Source organism: Caenorhabditis elegans, chromosome III, assembly GCF_000002985.6.
Source record: "Caenorhabditis elegans chromosome III".
NCBI lineage: Eukaryota > Metazoa > Nematoda > Chromadorea > Rhabditida > Rhabditidae > Caenorhabditis > Caenorhabditis elegans.
In genome coordinates, this window is record NC_003281.10 from 4,208,462 (window position 1) to 4,228,157 (window position 19,696).

Here is a 19,696-nt window from a genome sequence, read left to right on the forward strand (position 1 = left end):
TGAAATGTCACACGAGTGGATTCTACTGGATGACTGACTGGGAGAGAGACAAATGACCAACCGGACACTTCTTCCACCTTCATCAAGTACTTATGGCTTCTGCTTCTCCGCTTTTTTTTTCGAAACTTTCAAGGGTTCTTGAGGATCTCGATAATCTTCATATAATTCCTCATTTGTTAAAATATTTTGTTTCATGTTCGGGTCTCACTGTTCTATCTCGGGTCTCGACGCGATATAAACTTATCAGTTACCGTACCCTCGCGTACGGTAAGCGCTCAATCTTTTTCATTTTCTCCTGATATAATAAACCTGTTTCTGCCCATTTTAAAGCATTTCATAGGTTCAAAATTAAAAATATCAAGAAATTGTTGGGAAAATTGGAAAAAAATCCAAGGGTACGGTAAAAAGTTTCCCTCGTTCCAAGACCAAAAAATAACAGGAGGAGATACTGATTTGTCCTAAATATCTTTATTTCAACGGAAAATAAAGAACTATTATTTCAAAAATCAAGAAATTCCTGGATAATACGAAAAAAAAGTTTTTCCAGGAAAAGCCGAATTTTTTATCGATAATAATATTTTAACTTTAAAAAATGTGACGAATCTCAGGCAAACGAAACCCAAGTGGACCCCGACATGACTGGTTTGGGTTTTTCGTGGAATCCGCTTGGGTTTTACATGGGATCCATTTGGGTATAGTGGGATCCATTTGGGTATAGTGGGATCCATTTGGGTGGTTCAGACACCCAAAGGGATCCCATGCAAAACCCAAGTAGATCCCACTCAAACCCCAAGTAGATCCCACTCAAACCCCAAGTAGATCCCACTCAAAACCCAAGCGGATCCCACTCAAAACCCAAACCAGTCATGTCGTGCACGCTCAGGTATTTTTTGGGATCAGGATGGGTTTCGTTTGCCTGATAGTGAGATTGCATATAATTAAAACTCAACTCAATGCATCACCTTTAACGCGCAATTTCCTACAGTACTCGGAGTCTAATCTACTAACTTTTCCAATTTTATAGCTCCGAATGAACAACGAGCAACTACAATCCACGTCATCATCCCCATCAACTCTACTAAAACCAATTGAGAAAAAGTCGAGATTTCTGAGACTTTACTCATCAGATGGACAACGTAGTACACGTATAGAATGTGATGAGCACACAACTTGTGCTCAAATATGTCAACAATTTTCATGTGATGTGATTACTCTTCAAATTGGTAATTACCATTTTCGGTGAGTCATTTCCTCGTAATTGTAAAAAATGAGGATTTTTTCCGAAAGTAAGCTAATAAATTATTCCTTTCACAGTTAAATGGACCGCCCGTCAAGTTTAATTGAAATGAAATTACGGCCAACTGGAACTGGGTGAACACTCTTAGAATGACACGAGACATTATTGCATTAGGGTTTTTATAGTAGGCAGGTTCGGCGAGCGTGCCTGCCTACGTACCGACGTACCTGCGTGCGCCTACCGGCCTACAAATTCACAAATTTCTAGTTTTATCTTGTCAACGAATTTGTTGAAAATTCATCAAAGAAATTAAAAACTGGCAGGCGTATGCTTAGATGAAGCTCGTAGGCAGGCAGGCATTTTTTGGCAAAAACCGAAAATTCAAACGTTTTCCACTTTTTTCTGTAATTTTAAATTGAAGGTTTTTATGTCAAAATAAATAAAATAAAATGCTTTTAGAAAACAAATTTTGACATAAAAATCGTTAAAACAGCAGAAAGATTTTAAAAAAACCAGAACGAAAAAATGTTTGAAAAAGGTAAAATCTGCAAAAAAAAAACTGAAAAAGTGTACAATTGAAAAAGATCTACAATTTTGCCGCTAATACCTAATGAGACCCAAATTATATTGGGAATTCGACGTTAGAGCGCGCTTTTACTTTAACTGGAAAATTGTACTTGGCCATCAATTAAGGCGCATCGGTGTCGGTGTTTGCACAGTTTTGGAAACAGTGAGGTTCACCGAACTGATACGTCGCAAATTACACAAGAAAAATCATAAACTTATTCTAACCATCTCACAGGCAGCTAAAATCCGACACCTCTCCACTTGCGATTCTTCAAGATTTCTGCCGAATTCTAACAATGTCCGATGAGAATCTGGAGACTGAAAGCACATCGAAAGCCTTGGAAGATATTTTATCATACACTGATTCGCCGGCATTCCGCCATATTTTTAGCTTTTTTCTGGGCCGGCCAAGAATTCGTGCGAAGAGTACATTGAATTTGGATATTCTAAGTGAAGAAGTTGTGATACGAAAAGGAAAGCTAATTCACACGTGGCAAAATGCGCGAGCCGTATTTTACAATTCAAATATTCGATTGCAAACCAGTGAGTTATTGAAGGGCACCGACCAATCAGCGAGAAGCGGGGGCGTGGCCAACGTCGTTGATTGGTCAGAGCCTAGCTTGCGAGAGTTTGAAATGAAAACGCAGACACTTTTTTCAGAAAACAACCAAGATGAGGCTCTTCAAATTCGAAATATGAAAGTAGATGTACATGAGTCCAAAAGAGGTTTGACCAAAGATCTAGCCGTTAACTACCCAATGAATTCCACCAATTTTCAGGAAGAGCTCTTCGACTAAAAGATGATGATGTGTGTTATCTTATAATCTTTCAAAGACCGAATATTCTAGAAGCATGGCTTACACGGGCTCAACAAGTGGAGAAGAGTAACCACGTGGATGCAAGTGACGAGCAATTGACATTAATACCTGAACAGATTTTGAATAATGAAGCGAGAGTTCAAATTTTGAATTTAAGAAGAAACTCGCTGATTTCTAGGCCACCAACTGAAAAGGTACAAAAGGTTACTCTTCCAAACTTTACTTTCAAACGTGGTTTATCTAGAAATCAATGAATTTACTGGATACAAGAATTTATAGTTTTTAAACAGTAAATGCATTAATCTAGGCTGGAACAAATAAATACAAATGAATTAGGTTAATAGGTTCAAAACCATGAATTTCTGCCAAAAATTGCAAAGTAAAAAGCATACTTCTCCTCGAGAAGTACACGAGCTGCGTAAATCGAAACATAGCTGTCTGGCCTAAAATAAGTGGTATTTTGTAGCCAGTGCGAAGTTCCAAAAAACCATATCCAAAGCGGGCTAAATAATTAAAAACGCATGTTAATTTTCTGAAAATTAAAAAATTTCAGTCAATGGCTCCACTTGGCTACATAGATGACCTATACCGTGTCCATTCTCTACAAGTAATCGATTTATCTGCCAATCAAATTCTCTCATTTCCAATTCAATTAACACTTTTATCACATCTCCGACAACTTAATCTATCATCTAACTACATATCATCAGTCCCAAGTGAATGCTCAAATATGCGACGTTTACAATATTTAAACTTATCGAATAATCAATTAGACACTCTACCAGATTCAATTAGTGAACTTCAAAACTTGCAGAGTTTGGATATTAGTTTCAATCAATTCTCACAGGTCAGTTTAAAAATTTTCAATTTATTTTAATTAAAAAAAACCCCAATTTCAGATTCCACCCTGCCTTTTCCACCTTACTCTCGAAATGTGGAGGCTTGCTGGAAACAATATAGAGAAGATCGATAGAGTCGGAGAAATGCAAATTCAAAAAATCGATCTTCGAAGAAACGTGCTTGACACCTCATTTCGACTTGATATCGAAAATATAACACATTTGGATTTGAGAGATAATTCTATGATTTCTACAGTTCATCTCACGAATTTGAGGTTTTTGAAAGTAAGGGGGCTTTAAATTGTTGTTTTCAACTCGGAATTAAAGTGATGACCAAGTCTATATGCGTTTTCGGTTTTTCACTGATTTTTTAAAAAATTTCAAAAGAGTCTAACTCTAAAACTAGGAGTTGGCATAATATCGTGTTCAAGAAAAATGTTTTTGAAAAATAAAGCTACGAATAATTTTTATTGTTTTTTATCTTTTAAAACATCCAGTAAAGTAGAAATATAAGTTCAAACAAGTGGTTAAATTTTTCTAAAATCAACTTTTCAACAAATCTAAATTTTTAAAGTTTGGAATTTCGCCAAATTTTTCACTAAAAATTAGAAAACCGAAAATATGTTACAGTGTTATATTTATATGTTTGACTTATCTTAAGCATATTTTAAGACAATATAGAATTTATAAAAACTCCCAATATTTCAGGTAATTCATTGCGAACGTCTCCAATTGTCAAGTCTACATTTGAGTGGAGAAAGTTTGACTCATGTATATGCAGATCATAATTGTAGGCTCAAAATCATATATTTTATTTAATTTATTAAATATTACAGTACTTGATTCCCTGGTCGTGATGCCTCTTCCACAAAACCTACAAACTCTTTCACTTTCTTTCAATCACTTTCGAAATCTGCCAGATTGGATATCAGATTGCCCGAATTTGACATTTCTCCGAGCAAATAATAATAGCCTTGTGGCACTGCCAGAGAGGTTAGTTTGAGATTAAAGGTACAAGTAAATTTAAGAATTTCTAAAAATTTCAGAATATTCTACTCCCAATCTCTTCGTTCAATATTTGCATTTATCAATGAAATCGAACATATTCCGGATTTTGGAGAAGAAAATTGTCTAGAAACATTAATACTTTATAAGAATAAACTGTCCTCACTTCCCAAACATTTCTTCAGTATATTGCCAAGGTAAGTTATCACTGAAATTTGAAAATTCAAGTTTTAAAATTTTAGATTACGACAGCTCAATATTTCATCGAATTTTATAGAATTATTGCCATATTTTGATGGTTCATCGTTTTGCAGACTACAAGTAAGTAAAGTTTTTAATTTGGAATACTAGAATCTTCAAGAATGGCCAAAAAAAAAGATACAAATGTAGGCCCAGTAGGCACACGTATAGGCACAAAGACTCACATGTAGGCACAGTAGCCACGCCTGTAGGCACGATGTGCGCGCTTGCAGGAATAGTAGGTATGCGTATTGGCCCAATAGGCACTCTAGTAGGCTCAGTAGGCGCGCATATAGGTATGTAGGCGTGCTCTTCGGCGCTTTGTGAAATCCCTGTTATGAGTAACTCCTAAAGTTGTTTGGTCAAAAGTTTGGCTACCGCAAGCTACGTCCAAGAAAGGGAAAAAAGCTGGCAGATTTTAGTGTGCCTCTTGTGCCTACGAGCGCCTACTGTGCCCACTGAGCCTACAAGCGTGCCTATGGTGACTAAGCGTGTGCCTACTTGACCTAAATCAAACGCCTGTAGAAAACGCAAGTTTCTAGCATGTTTCAGAAATCAAACAGTAAGAGTATTTGAGAAACTAAATTTAAAAAACCTAAATTAACTTTTTAAATTTCTCAATGTTTCCAGATCCTACGTTGCGCCAACAACTATTTAACAGAGAACAGTGTGCCAGTGATTGTAAATATGAAACATTTAAAAATAATTGATCTCAGTCATAATCGATTAAATTCTTTCGATGACAGTGCTCTCAGCTCTTTGGAGCTTCTGGAAGATCTCAATTTAAGTTCAAACCGCCTGACAAGACTTGCTGATTGTTTGGCTCTTTTGCCATGTTTACAAGTGCTCAGAGCTCATTCAAATCAACTTGTTCATGTTCCAGAATTTCGAGCATCTAATCAGTTACATGTGAGTTTTTGAGCTCTACGATTTTCTTAGAAAATTGTTTTAAATTTCCAAATTTTCAATATTTCCAGACAATAGATGTCTCATCGAATAACATCTCACTTGGAACTCTCCAATTCAAAGCTCCGCCAAATTTACGCCATTTCGATGTGACGTGTAACTCTGGAGATTTCGATACGGAAAACTTCCCGGAAAACGCAAAAATGCATTCAAAAATGAATACGATAAATATTTCCGAAGGGTCACAAAATCTCTTTGGCTTTCAAATTGGAGTCTCAGGCAGTCGAGGAATGAAAAATAAGTAAGAAACGTTTTTTAAGTTTTAGTTGAAATTGGAAACAAGCTAACTGTTCTACGTGCCTACAACGTGCCTACCTGCCTAGGCATCTAATTTATGGAGCAAATTGTTGTGTATGTGTTGGTGCTAGGTATATAGGCATAATGCAGGGCATTTTGAATGCCTACAAAGCCTTCTCTGAATTTCCATGGTATTATCATCATCATTATATTCCGATTTTCAGACAATGTATCCGACAAGTTCGAGTTGAAAACACATTTGGATTTATCGATGGAGGATCCAATTCCTATATGTCATCGTCGATTTGCAGGTTCATGACTAGTTATTTGAAAGAGAATGTGAGGAGTTTTGAACTGGAATTAATATATATTTATCTGTGGACTTTTAGGTATCGATGGATATTCGATCGATACTCTTGAGATGTCATTGTGAACTTGGAGAAGAGGGAGAACGATTGGGAGCTAGTGAGTTATTAATAAAAGTGTTTGAGATTGTAGGAATCGTGGAAAACTGATTTTACTTTTGGTATATTAGTTTCAGTAAAATATGTTATTAGATGTTGTATCCGTTATGGTATTCAGGGACTATAATTTCAAAGTTGTATAAGTTCGGAAAGGCTTCGAAAAAAATAAAATTTCTGATACAATTTTAAACTTTAAAACTATTCCAGGTGTAATGATAATTCGTGTTCACGAAAAACGACTGGAGATTGCGTCAACTGGAACAATGAGTGCAGCGATTGCAAGAAACCAGAAATTGAAAATGATGTGAGACATTTTTTATTTTGAATTTATTCTAAAAAAAACAAAAAAGCAGCACATTTTGGCAAAGAATATTTGCAAACTATGAAAATTATTTAGAGTAGAAAAAGTGGGTTAAAATTTTTTTTGTCAACATACCAAAAATATCAATAATAATAGCCCAGCCCTGATGAATTCCCTATTCAAAATGAATTAATACAGTCAAAATTGTCTGCCTTTCTGTGAAACTTTTGTGAAACCAAATTAATATTTTTCTAAAAAAAAAGTAAAACACTTATGATATTTCCTTCTCTCAAGAACCGCAAAACCTGAAACTATTCCAGAATAAATGGACGGTATGAAATCGATGATGACGAATATTCTCGAATACGTGAAGCCCATGGATTCGTTGATGAAGAAAATCGAATAAATGGAGTAATTGGATCATCCCGTCAAATTGGACATTTTTCTACTTTTCCTGTTGTTTTACCAACTCATTCCTATCGAAATATTCAATTAAATGAACAAATTGAGGGATTAATAGTTGGAAATAATATGATATGGAATATGTTATCAATTGATGACCTTAATTCCACTTTTCATAATAATCGTAGTCCTATTGTGGTGGCGAAGAAGATTCAGGTTAGTGAGCCTTATTTATATTTTAATATTTTTTTGAGCCAAGCTGAAAAAGCTAAAAATTCTGAAAACTTAATTTCTAATTATTTTTTCTAATAATCAAAAAAACAAATTCATGGAAAATAAAAAAGAAACATATATTTACAGGACCAACTACAATCATATGATTATGGCGGGAATTCGAATATTCTCGTTCTACGACGAATAAAACCACAAATGACATTTAATGGATTTTCAACATCTTCTACAAAAAACCAAGTGACTCCGGATATTGCGATACCCAAAATTGACGAACAGTAAGTTTCAATTTTTTGCGGAAATTTTTTTTATAAACTAAATTCGCGGACCCAGAGGTCCTGGCACGATCAAAAGTTTATCGGCTACCGTACCCGTGAATACGGTAGTTTTATTCAGTATTTCTCGGCCATTTTTATGAAATTTTTTTTTGAAATCCAAAATTTAAAATTTAAATTATTTTTAAACCAAGATTTCCAAAAAAAAAATTTCTGATATCGAAAATATATAGCTTTAAAGCAAAATAGCGAAAATTTTAATTCGGAAAAAAACTATTTAAATTAAAATCTACATTTTTGAATAAAACATTTTTAAACAGAAAACTTTTTTGCAGATTAGTGCTAGCTGTTCCTGCCCTAATACTTCCGGAATATCATCCATCTCCTCCAGTTCCACCACCAATTCCAGCAATTCGTCATCGTACTCCATCTCCACCACCACCACCACTTCCATCATCAACACCTCCACCAGTTTCTTCAGAACATGAAGAGATTAATGTTCGTCAGAGTTCAACACTTTCTGGAGGATATACGTTATCGATTGATAGATTTTACAGTAGTAGTAGTACTGTATCCTCGAGAAAACAGTTCAATGAGACACGAGATTTGTTGAGCAAGTCACTGAAATTGAGCCCTCCTAATACGGTTACTTTTAATATTTAATATTTGATTTTTTGTTAAATAAAAATTTCTAGTTTCGCTATGATTTGTTGTGTAAACCCTGGAAATTTGAATTTATATACCGAAATCAATAAAAACGGGAAAACTGAATAATCAGGGAGAACGAGAAGAGGACATGTGGACAGAGACGAAAAACATTGGAGATCCCACATAGGATGAACATTATACTATTTTTTGGTTTTTTCAAAAAGAGGAATTTTCAGAAGAATTGGAAATTTGAAAAATATTGAAAAAAGAAAATGGAAACGTGGAACGGGGAGAGCAGCGGGATTCTGATGGAATTGTGTGTGAAAAAAATATTTGAAAAAATTCAAATGCCGATTGGAATTGAGTCAAGTATGGGCGGATTTTTGCGAATTCCTATACAAAAAATTTGACAGAATTCTAATCGATAATTAATGAGTGATTAATTGGAGGAGGTGCATTCACATCACAGCTGGAATGGATATACATATATATTTTTTGGGGGATGAATATATTACAAAATACGTAAAATATTAGAAAATTTTCAACAAGCTTTTCAGCGGGAACGGGGGGTTACTAACAACTAAACGATCGAGTTTTGAAGTGGATTATGATACATCGAAAAAGAAACTGAAATGCCAAAATCTTAGTGGAAAATAAAAAAAAAGTGGAAAAAATAACTAATTTAGTGGGTAAATACTACTAATCTAAACAGGATTCTGCCCTCCATTATTCCTTGCAGCCGCTTCTGCCTCCATTCGTCTGTGATGAGCCTCGGCTTCTTCCCAAATCAGCTCCTTCAGCTTCTCCTTCGGTAAATCGTCGAATTCCATTTCCAAAGTGAATGGTTCCTCACAAACTGGCTCATCTCCTGGATCGTAGTATTGCTCCAAGTATGGGTGAGCCAATGCTTGCTCGATGTCGATACTGAAAATCGAAATCATTATGGATTGTTAAAGCGAATATCTATGTGAAACACTTCAAAAAAATTTCTCTGATTATATATTTTAGCTTGAAATCGTGAAGAATTTAATTTTGTAACTGTAAATAGACTAAAAACTATTTTCAAACTCGTGCTAGAGAAATTCTCATTAGAGCGCGCTGCTTGTTTAGATTTACGAGATTTTTTAAAATTGTTCTACTATTTTCCTTAATTTTTGTCGGGTGTTTTACTTAAAAATGTGTTTTTTTCGTGTCAATTTTATTAACATAAAATTAAATTTTTTTTTCGAATTGAAACTCGACGAAAAATTCGGAAATTCTACCAGTTTTTGATAATAAAAATTTCACTTTTTTACCCGGAAAAAACTCGTACGTAAATCGACACAGCCCGGTGCGCTCCAATGAGAATTTTCAATAAATTCTCAATATTTCAAGATTAAATTATCTTACCGATTATGTGGATTGAAAGTGAGCATTTTGTCCAATAAATCAAGAGCTCTTGGATCAGCTCCTGGATAGAGCCGAGCCCATGGTTGTTTTGGTTTGTGTGGCAATGAAATGAGATATGATCGAGCCTTATCATTAATAATACATTGTAAATCAGCATTTGACGGGGATCCAACAACTGCCAAAATCAAATTGAGTTGATCCAAATAATGTTTTCCCGGGAACAATGGCCGATTACTGAGCATTTCTGCGAGAATACATCCGACAGACCAGACATCAATCGATTTAGTGTATCCCTTTGAATTGAGCATAATCTCTGGAGCTCTATACCAACGAGTAGCCACATACTCGGTCAAGAACCCAGTATGATCGGTTTGTGGGTCGGTGACACGTGCCAATCCAAAATCGCAAATTTTGAGATCACATGTGGTGTTGAGCAACAAATTCGATGGTTTCAAATCACGATGGAGCACATTTGCAGAGTGAATGTATTTGAGACCACGGAGAATTTGATAGAGAAAGTAGCAAACGTGATCATTTGAGAGCTTTTGAGTTTTCAGCAATTTGTACAAATCAGTCTCCATCAGGCATTGAACTATGTAACTGAAAAAAAAACATTATTTGTAAAATTCACTTGAAAAAGTAGTTTTACTCTTTGAAAAGAAAATAGGGGAAAAATTACAACAATTCTCGATTTTTTAAAAGTATTTTTCGGTCATTTTTCCCCTGTAAAAGCGGAAAATGAATTTTTTCGAAAAATCCTCACCCCTGAATTGAACTACGGGTGTCAGTTTTTCAACAAAAAAAATCGAGGATTTTTGTTTTTTTTTCCAGTTTTTCGAAAATAACTTTAAATTTTGGCTTACTAGAAAATTCGAAAAATTATTAGAAACAAAATATAAATTTTCTCTTTAATCATATAAACAAAAAAAATTTTTTTAAATTTATTTTTATAATTATTTTTATAAAAATTGAATTTTCCGGAAAATCGAAAACTTACATATCCTTCAAACTATCGACAGTCTCCGAACGGATGATTTCTTGAATATTGATGATCTGAAAATTGTTTTTTTTTTCAAAAAATCTGATTTAAGAATGAAATTCCCATACATTCTCATGCTTGAATCGATTAAGAATTTTGATTTCCCGAAGTGTCCGTTGACAGAATGTCTGATGTTCGAATGGAGAAATCTTTTTGATAGCAACGCGATCACGAGTAATTGTGTCAAGTGCAGAGCTGTAAAAATATACAATTAAAAGTTAAGAAAGGTGTTTTTTTAGTTTTTCAGGTGGGATTTCTGATTATTCAAAATTTCCCAAATTTTTGGTCATTGACATTTATACAAAAATATTTTTTTTAGAAAATTTAAAAAATTTAAAAACTTACGCGACCATCCCGTAAGCACCTTCTCCAATATATGAAAGATTCACATAACGGGGAGCAACCTGAAAATCCAATTCTTAACATCAAAACTTTCAATTTTTCCATTAAAAAACCTCAAAAAGTTGCCCATGAACTTCCTCGACATTGTTGACCGTCGAGATAACCGCTTCTCCGTCGGCCATCTGCAAGAAGAAATGAATTTTAAATTTCTAAAAAAGGAGGAAAAGTTTTTTGAGTGGGTTGCATGAAAATAATGCTTTTTGGACTAAAACTGACGGAAATCATAGGCGAAAATGATTGAAAATGCATGAAACGTGGTAGAAAAGAGAGAAACAAAAAATGAGGGATACATCTCATGATATTTATGTGGGAAACTGGAAATCACGGGGTACGATGAGTTGGGAACGGATTCAAATTTTTTGAAAAGTATGAAAAGTAGTCTTGAAATTTTTTAAAATTTGTACGGCTACTGTAAGCTACCAAAATCTGAAATTTATTTCTACAAAAGTTTTCTATAAACCTGCAATTTTTGTGTCTGAAAAAATACTTATTAAGCGTGAAATATGGAGTTTCCACTGATATTAATATTACATTTTTAAACGCAAAAATTCCAGATTTCCAAAAAGCTTCTACAGAAATAAATGTCTGATACCCCAAATTGTAAAATTTTCCAATTCCATACTTCATACAAATACTACATTAGGAGATTACTATTGAGCACATAAAGATATTCTAGAATGCTCCAAAATCTGCCCCGAAAAGGTTACACCCGATTAATCCGCGGCGGAGCAATGAATTTATATTCGAAAAAAACGGGAGAAGACAACTGTGATATGTACTAGTATTTCCTCTCATCTCCAATTGATTTGATGCGACGAGAAAAGGACACGCTGACGATGGATGAGGGAAGGGATAGATGGATTATGGCCGGATACACTTATGCAAATGTAGTTGAGGCCCATCTTCTATTCAAGTGCCTCCGGTTCTTGTGTTTATCGCAAATATGAAGAGTTCTTAGAAATCAAACCCAACTTGACACGGAAAAGTTGGTAAAATTAAAGATTTTAGTCAAAATAGCCTTTTTTGAACTTTTTTATTTGGGAAAATTGAGAGTAAATTTCATAGCAATTGGTCTTTTTTTTTAAATTAAAATAGTTCGAACGAGTGCAACTGGAAGGTTTTTATCCGAGAAGCGTCACTTCCAGTGTCAACTAAGTTAGAAAACACTGAACAATGAATGACAAAAACGTTATAAGAGAAATCTTAAACATTCATAAATTGTTTTCGTTGATTTTCATCTACTCACGCAATGAATCAGAAGAATCAGAAAACAAATCTAGAATACGTGGTAATTTCTCAAATACAATGAAATTTGATAAAATATATGATTTCCTCGTCAACAAGTCAGGAGATGTCGGTTAGTAAACAGGAAGAAGCTGTATCCCAGAAATAAAAGGAGACAACAAAAACATTCTCTCCATAATCATAGTCATCACTATGGAAACGAGAGGGGATTCGAAGAAAAAAGATTTAAGATCCTCCATATCACGCTTTCTAGCACAGAGAAAAGAGCAAGTGGGGAAAGACAGGTGCAAACGAATTTCTATGGCAACTTGCACTAACCTAAGAATTTTCAACGTGTACAGCACGAGACTTCATCGTTAGCTTGAAAAAGTGTGTATGACGTGGCCACCCACGGAATCATAGTGATATTGAAGACAAAAAGAGAGAAGAAATGTAACAAAATGGGATTACATGAGGATTTGAGAATGAAGATATTCACTTTGAATAAAGAATTTCAAAGAGTTCGACATCAAAATGACGTGAAGTTCCCAGGAAGAGCATAAAAAAAACGAGGAACCTGATACTTTCACTGTGCTTCCTTTTTTGAAATTTTCTAAAAAATAGGTTAATTTTGATTAATTTATCCAGTTTTTCGATTGGAGTATATTTTTTCGGACATTAAAATTCTCTCCAATTTTCCCATTGTAATTTCTCACACAACTTTAATCGTTTCGACCTTTCCGACGAGAAAAAACTTTGCAAAAATTTCCAAAAATTCCTGTTTCTTTGCTCTTTAAAAGGAGCTTCTCTTGGGAGCCCAGGGAGAGCAAGAGCACCAACGCCGGCTAAAAATCGAGAAGACTATGAAGTACACTTGAAAATCGAGAGAGGGGACGGACGGAGCATGAAAAAAATGGCCGGCTAACTGAGTGAAAAAAGAAACGGAGAGCCGGAGAAGGAGAAGAAGCCGTTTGACAGAGACCGGAGAGGAAGGAGAGAATATAATTTTTCACGCCTTTTTGGCTACATTCTCATAGACAATAGGCAGCGCAAAACCAAAGGGCACTCAAATCGGCATACACAGAAAAAAGTTCAGCAACTAAAAGCGTCTTTTAGTCGGAAATAGCCAACTTTTGTTCTATTTCTCTATTAAGAAATGTCTGTTTGGGAATGAGAATTATATCGTGAGAGTGTATGTATAAATAACTGAAAGCATCACTGATCTGTCTTCGCTTTTCTTTTTTTTTAAATTTACTTTATCCTTTTATGCCGGTTTAAAATTTTGAGAAAGACAATATCTAAAATAGGTTTTTGATTCAAAAAAAATAATTTCCAATTTTTTTGACAACAACGGCAAATTGGCAAAATTCAGCTTTTATCTAAATCTAGCACCCTCCAATAAAATATTGCATTTTTCGAGACGGCTTTCTATTTCTATTCAAAAAAAAAATGATAAGAAACGATCAATAAAACTCACTTCTACCTTTTAAGTTATCAAATTTGATCAAAATGCAAACAATGTTCAAGTGATATGAGAAAAGCAAATACAGTTTTTATGAGCAGTGCTATACCAAAAATGGACGCGGAGAAGTGTGCAAAATTGAAAAAGTTGCAAAAACCAACGTTTTTGAACATGAAGAATGATCAATTTCTACATAGCTTGTTGAAAAATTGGAGACTACTAGCACAATTAACGATCAAATATCTCTAGGTTGCTGATCAAAAATCAGTCCGGAAAAAGAATTGAGACAAGCCGAGTGCTCTTATTTTGTGTTAACTAATCAGACAGGTGATATTTGAGATGAGAAAACGGAGGAAAAAACACATGCTGTGTGAAGTTCAAATGAATACCATACAATTGTGGCTAGTATGAGAATTCCAATGGTGAATAGCCAATTACAGTCGTGTCAAATATCGCGTGACGGAGAAGACAGGGGACGACGAGGCGGACAAGAAACACTTGAAGACCTCAAAACTGAAGTGAACCAGGGAATGTATTTAAAATATTCGAATCGGGTAACTTTCAGAAATTTTGAATTTTCTGATGATTAATCAACGAAAAAACTGATTTCTTTCGAACTATTCAAGATTCAAGACTACATTACAAATAGCACGGCAAAAAAACAAACATCAACTCGTATCGTCCAGGAAAGTAGAAGACGGCGGCAGCGATTCGGAGCCAAAAGTGAGAAGATACACACAATAAGGGAACGGAACACGAGAAGAGAAGGCACACATGACCACCACACAGAAAAATGAATTTTGTTGGCCGAACGGCACGCTGAAATTCATTCAGTGTGAAAACAAGTCAGCAGAACTACGGAAAACAGGAAAATGTAGAAGAACGAGAAAGATTTCCATTGGGACATTATATACTGAACGGCTGAATTTTGAAATTCAAGATATTCAGGAAGAACAAACAACCGAGTTCAAATTTGCGTGATGAACAACAAATGTGTCTAGACAACATCTAGCTGACCAATATTCATAATCCATTCGACAAAATGAAGCTAAGAATAAAATATTCACACATTTTTGCACAATTATCCAGACAAGAAGGGAAGAAGGAAAACAACGGACGTCAGAAAATAAAGTTTGCACAAAATCTGTAGATCTACATGAAGCTGGAAAACCTCTACAAGAAGGAGAGCATAATTATGTGGCCGATGACTTTCCTACATGAAAACCTAGCAAAAATTACTTAACATATACATATATTGCTTTGCTTTAAAATGTATGTTTTCGAACTACTGATCTTTCAAAGTTGAATTGGCCGAAAAATAGGAATATACTCATATGTTTCTAGAAATGTGGATATAGGAACGAGAATAAACTAATTAAGTATATATGTGTGTGTGTGCCATTGCTTCTGATGATGATGATGATGATGCATCGAATAAAAAACATAGAGGTAGAGAGAGACAGAATGAGAAGAAGATGAAAAAAGCGCCGAGTGTGTAGCGCAGAAGTGATAGGCAAGATGGGGGTCTCATCTCTCTCGTCGGCTATGTCTCTTTTGTGAATCGTTTCAATCGGCATGAAGGGAGTATCAAGAGACGCAGACATTTAGATGAAAACTGCAGGAGAGATGGGAGGACGACAAAAAAAAAGAGTTATGGAGAAACGATTGGCCCCCTGCCACGGGCACGCGCTCTCTGTGCTGTGTTGCTGCTTGACGGAAGGAAAGAGGAGAGAAAAATGAAAAAAGAGAGAGAAAATAGGACTTTGTTTGTCTGAGACACTTCTAGCTTCATCAGGAATCAATTATTAACTGCCGCGGCATGAAAGAAAGTCATGACTCAGCATTCGCCATTCAGAGTTGATAGGAGAAACTTGCATTTTTATCGTTGATGTTTTGTGGAAGAATAGAATTCATTTTCTATAACTTATGAAAGGAAGTAAAACAAACTAAGCGAAAAAAAAACTAAATGGAAGGAAACGAGTGGGCTCAAAACCTGGTAAGAACTCTCCAGGGATTCATTTTGACCCAATTCAATCAGGAATTTGATTCGAAATAACCTTTTCGGAAGATAAAGCGAGATAAATAGGAAATAACTGGGAAAATGGATTTTTTCTAGAGTTTGAAAATTAGAAAACTCCAAGAAAAATTTAATACAGAAGGCTGGAATTGGCTAAAGAAACGATTTAGTTTAAAAAATAAATTGATCTACATTTTAGAAATGTTTAAAAATGGAGTTTTGTCACAGAGTTTTTTTTTTAAATTATCGAATATCAAAAAAAAATGTGCATTAAAAAATTTCCGCTCAATTTTTTCATAGAAGGTTTAAATTATTTTTGGACCGTCTCGCGAAATGGTTACTGTAACAATAAAAAATTTTCGATTTTTCTTTTAAATAATTGGTTTTTTATATAAAATTCCTGGTATTTTGTAACACATTATTTTATTAAATTTAATCTTTAAAAAATATTATCTTAAAAGTTGAAAAAAATTTTCGCGTTACAGTAACCATTTCGAGGGATAATAATAACAATCATTTAGCGTTTGTAAATTTTGCAAGGTCGAGGTAAAAATCCCACCACGAATCGGAAAATACAAAAGTATCAAAAATTCAAAACGACTGTTACCACCAAAACTGAAAAAAAACGATAAAAACCATGAAGTGCAACAACCGCCTTCATTTCTTCTTCTCCAAACGAAACATGAACAAACAGTAGCCAAATGGTTGGTTTTGTTAGGATTTCAGAGTGAGTGCCAGTAGACTTCCCTTGGCAAACAATGCGTGTGTTCTATTCTCAGCCATCTCCGGGGGGCAAACAGGGGGCGATTTTCGGATGAGACATCAAGGAGAAGCATCAACTAATGTAGACGTTGTGGTGCAAATACACTTAGAAGCCCTTTTTGGAGTAGAGAAAAAGGAAAAAAAGAAGAAAAGACGAGTTTCTCCATTTTTTGAGTTAAATGAGGCGAAGAGGAAGGGAAAAAAGTATTCAAATGACTGGATCTGCACCGATGAGCACAACACGTTAATGAAGTTCGAATAACGAATTAAAGGATATAGGATGCATGTCTTTTTAGTTCGACATAGAAAAAAGGAGTATACTTTTCTATTTTCCTTTTTGCAGTTGCGAACTATCATTTTTTGAGAGTAAATAAAATCTCGCGTCACTTTTTTCTTTTGCAAAATCTGAGATTCTCGCCCAAATCACAAATCCAGAGATTAAGAAAACGCGGAATTTTCGATGAAATGGAAAAGAGAAAAAAAAATCTCTCACAAATGAATTATTAGAGTTTGGAAAATTAATCGTTTTTATGTTACGATGAGATTTAATGCGGAATATGGAGCTAGCAAGTTCAATTCTGAAAGTCGCAAAGTAGAAAAGAACCTGCCGAAATTTTTTTGAAATCCATATAAAATTTTAATGAAAATCGATCTTTTGAACGAGCTCTTCTTGTCGTCCGCATTTCCATCTTAAATCTCAAATTTCGAAGCGTGTAATTCTACGCTTTTCTCTTCTTTCTAACGTCTTCAATTTCTTCATCTCCTCCTACTCATCATCTTCATCGACAAATAAACCAACGCGTACAATTACGGTTTTACGATTCCGAGGAGAAGAATGATGAGTGTTGCTCTTCTTTCATATCAAATTGGTTTTTTCTTCCATGCAGCTCTCCACGCAACAATAAAAACCGAACGAAAATGAGAGGAAATCCGACACAAAACACACCCAATTCCGAGGAAAATTGAAACATATGTGTTGTCGAATGAGTAAGAATTTTGAAAGAAGATTCAATTCGAGAAATAATGTCGGGAAATTCAGTTTGTCTCAGTTGCAAAAACTTCCGGGATATTGGAAACGTTCCGAGTGAGAATTTGGCCAATTGAACATATGAGTTTTATAATGTTCAATGCCTTTTTCAACTTATTTCCATGGTTTTTCAGATGTAAAATTCCAGATTTTCAGATTTCTGGTTCAGAATTGAATATCAGATTCTCAAATTTAAGGAAAAATTGGTAGTCGGAATTTTTGTTTTCATTTCCTGTTGAGTTCGCATTCATTCTATATAGAAGAAACTATAGATTCATCATGACAAAAAATGGTATTCAACAATTGTAACAGATGTATGAAGTTATTAGATAAAAAACTAATTAGTTTCTGAAAACTACTACTGAACACTTTAACTCCGGAAAAATTCAATTTCGATACTGTGAAACTACAATGAATCAATCTACATTCATTTTGAGAAACATAAATAATACACAAAGTACCTCACACCTCTGTCAGTCATTCACCCGGGTACACAACGGGATTTCAAAATAATAGTTTGTTGATGGAAAGCGGGTAGAAGATAGATCAACATCAATTATTAGTGTAAATCCTCGGGGTTCCCAAAGGAATACGTGTCAAAGTACAGTAAACTGTAGCTCAAGTCCGGAAAAAAGGAAAAATCTGGGTCATCTAGGCCAAACGCACGAAGAAAACTTCCGGAAGATGGATTCTTGTATTTGAACACTCCTTTTCGATTTTTCCTTGTTCGTTTAAAAGTTCTGATTTTCGGTTTGAAAAAAAAACATTGTTTTTCTCTCCAATCTCCGCTTGCACGCTGGAATGTCAATCAGACGACCAATTCAATTAATTCTATTAGATTTTAGATGTCTTAACTGGAAACTTTAGAAGAATGCAAATATATTCAATTTGGGGGACACTCAGATTACGGTAATTTGTAGTGGAACCTCGAAAATACAACTATTACCCAGTAGCGAAATTTTAGGATTTTTACGCCAAAAAATACGGTACCCAGTTTCGATTTTTTAAATAGTTTTTCTCATAATTAAAAAAAAACCTTTTTTTTAATTTGAGGTTAAAAAAAATTTTATCGAAAAATTTTGATGAAAATTACACAGCAAAGTTTAAAATTACAGTACTCTTTAAAGGCGCACACTTATTTGCATTTACCAAAAAATGTGTCGTTTCGAGACCGGGTATCGCATTTTGGGATACATACGAAATGTTCAAGTTGTGAACAGTTTTTTTCTACTAGCAGAAATTCAAATTTCGTTGAAAAACTACGATTCTAAGAGGTGTTCCGGTATAAACTAAATACGTCAATGAAGTGTCAATCTGCAAAAATCATCAAACCTTCAAGCTTAAAACACAAAGCACAATTTCTGGTTTAAAATTTGAATTTTTTCATTCAAATCAACCATTTTCATTGAGCTATTCAAACTTTCACACTTCCGTTTCTCTCTTTTCCAATTCAAAAACTACCAATCAACGTCACATCACTAATCTTTTCTTCCAGCACACACACACAGTACTCTGTCACGGTAGTCTTAATAGGCTAATAAAAGTACAAAGTTAGTGGTTTTGATGCAATACGCAACTTATTTTCCCGATAATGGGAGCACAATGGGCAAATCAACCCGATTACGTGCTATGTTCTGATTATTTGAACATTGTGCACTTTTTTGAAAACGTTTTGTGAATTTTGCAATTAAATTGAATGACTTAATTTTTTAATGTATTTTTACTTTCTAATTTAAATTCAATGTAGAAATTCAATGCAAAAATTTCAAATTTTCCAACTGACCAAAGAGCATTTTAATATTTTTCAGCTTCTAAAAATGCTTGTTTTTGTTTATTTTTCTCCAACTTTTTTTTTCATATTTTCTTATCATTCGTACCTTTCTATGTCCTGAACGAGTGTACTGCCATTTCTGTTGTCTGACGTGGTTGGTTGCTCCATTCGGTATGTTGCTCGAATTACGGTATGCCAATGATCCCGGAGCAGATTGTTGTTGTGTCGCTTGTGGATGCCCGTTCGATGGTGGTTTAGCATTTCTCGTTGTCGGCTGTGCGCACAAATTGTTAGGTATCCACGTTGGCATCATGTTTCGTGGTTCTGAAATTAAAGAATTATTAGTTTTATGAAGAAGAAGTTCTGGCAACGG

General features: G+C 34.6%; 2 protein-coding genes across 3 annotated transcripts; one reads left to right on the forward strand and one right to left on the reverse strand.

The window, feature by feature from the left end:
• The first annotated feature begins 1,026 nt into the window (after positions 1-1,026).
• On the forward strand, positions 1,027-8,288 carry phlp-2 (Protein phosphatase PHLPP-like protein). Its single transcript, NM_001350391.3, has 18 exons — positions 1,027-1,239; positions 2,040-2,347; positions 2,465-2,530; positions 2,584-2,816; positions 3,176-3,469; positions 3,522-3,746; positions 4,170-4,251; positions 4,298-4,454; positions 4,508-4,663; positions 4,709-4,787; positions 5,337-5,615; positions 5,684-5,913; positions 6,134-6,248; positions 6,299-6,374; positions 6,581-6,677; positions 6,995-7,292; positions 7,437-7,585; positions 7,918-8,288. The coding sequence occupies exons 1-18, from the start codon at positions 1,031-1,033 to the stop codon at positions 8,243-8,245; spliced, it is 3,381 nt and encodes a 1,126-aa protein (NP_001337270.1). The 5' UTR covers positions 1,027-1,030; the 3' UTR covers positions 8,246-8,288.
• A 14-nt stretch (positions 8,289-8,302) lies between these two features.
• On the reverse strand, positions 8,303-19,647 carry mpk-1 (Mitogen-activated protein kinase mpk-1; the record flags this gene model as incomplete). 2 transcript variants are annotated; one of them, NM_001381825.1, is made up of 7 exons in its annotated part: positions 8,303-9,154; positions 9,620-10,219; positions 10,617-10,672; positions 10,727-10,853; positions 11,004-11,062; positions 11,114-11,182; positions 19,430-19,647. In NM_001381825.1, the coding sequence occupies 6 exons, from the start codon at positions 11,180-11,182 to the stop codon at positions 8,935-8,937; spliced, it is 1,131 nt and encodes a 376-aa protein (NP_001366708.1). The 2 variants fall into 2 exon arrangements, with proteins under 2 accessions (NP_001366708.1, NP_001022584.1); NM_001027413.4 differs by having other exon boundaries at positions 8,935-9,154; positions 19,430-19,633.
• Between the last annotated feature and the right edge of the window lie 49 nt (positions 19,648-19,696).

Excerpts from the sequence above, each read along its gene's own strand:
- phlp-2 (NM_001350391.3), top strand. The coding sequence starts at position 1,031 with ATGAACAACGAGCAACTACAATCCACGTCATCATCCCCATCAACTCTA. Across the intron at positions 5,616-5,683 it reads GAGCATCTAATCAGTTACAT|ACAATAGATGTCTCATCGAA; the intron begins GTGAGTTTTTGA and ends CAATATTTCCAG. Across the intron at positions 7,586-7,917 it reads ATACCCAAAATTGACGAACA|ATTAGTGCTAGCTGTTCCTG; the intron begins GTAAGTTTCAAT and ends ACTTTTTTGCAG.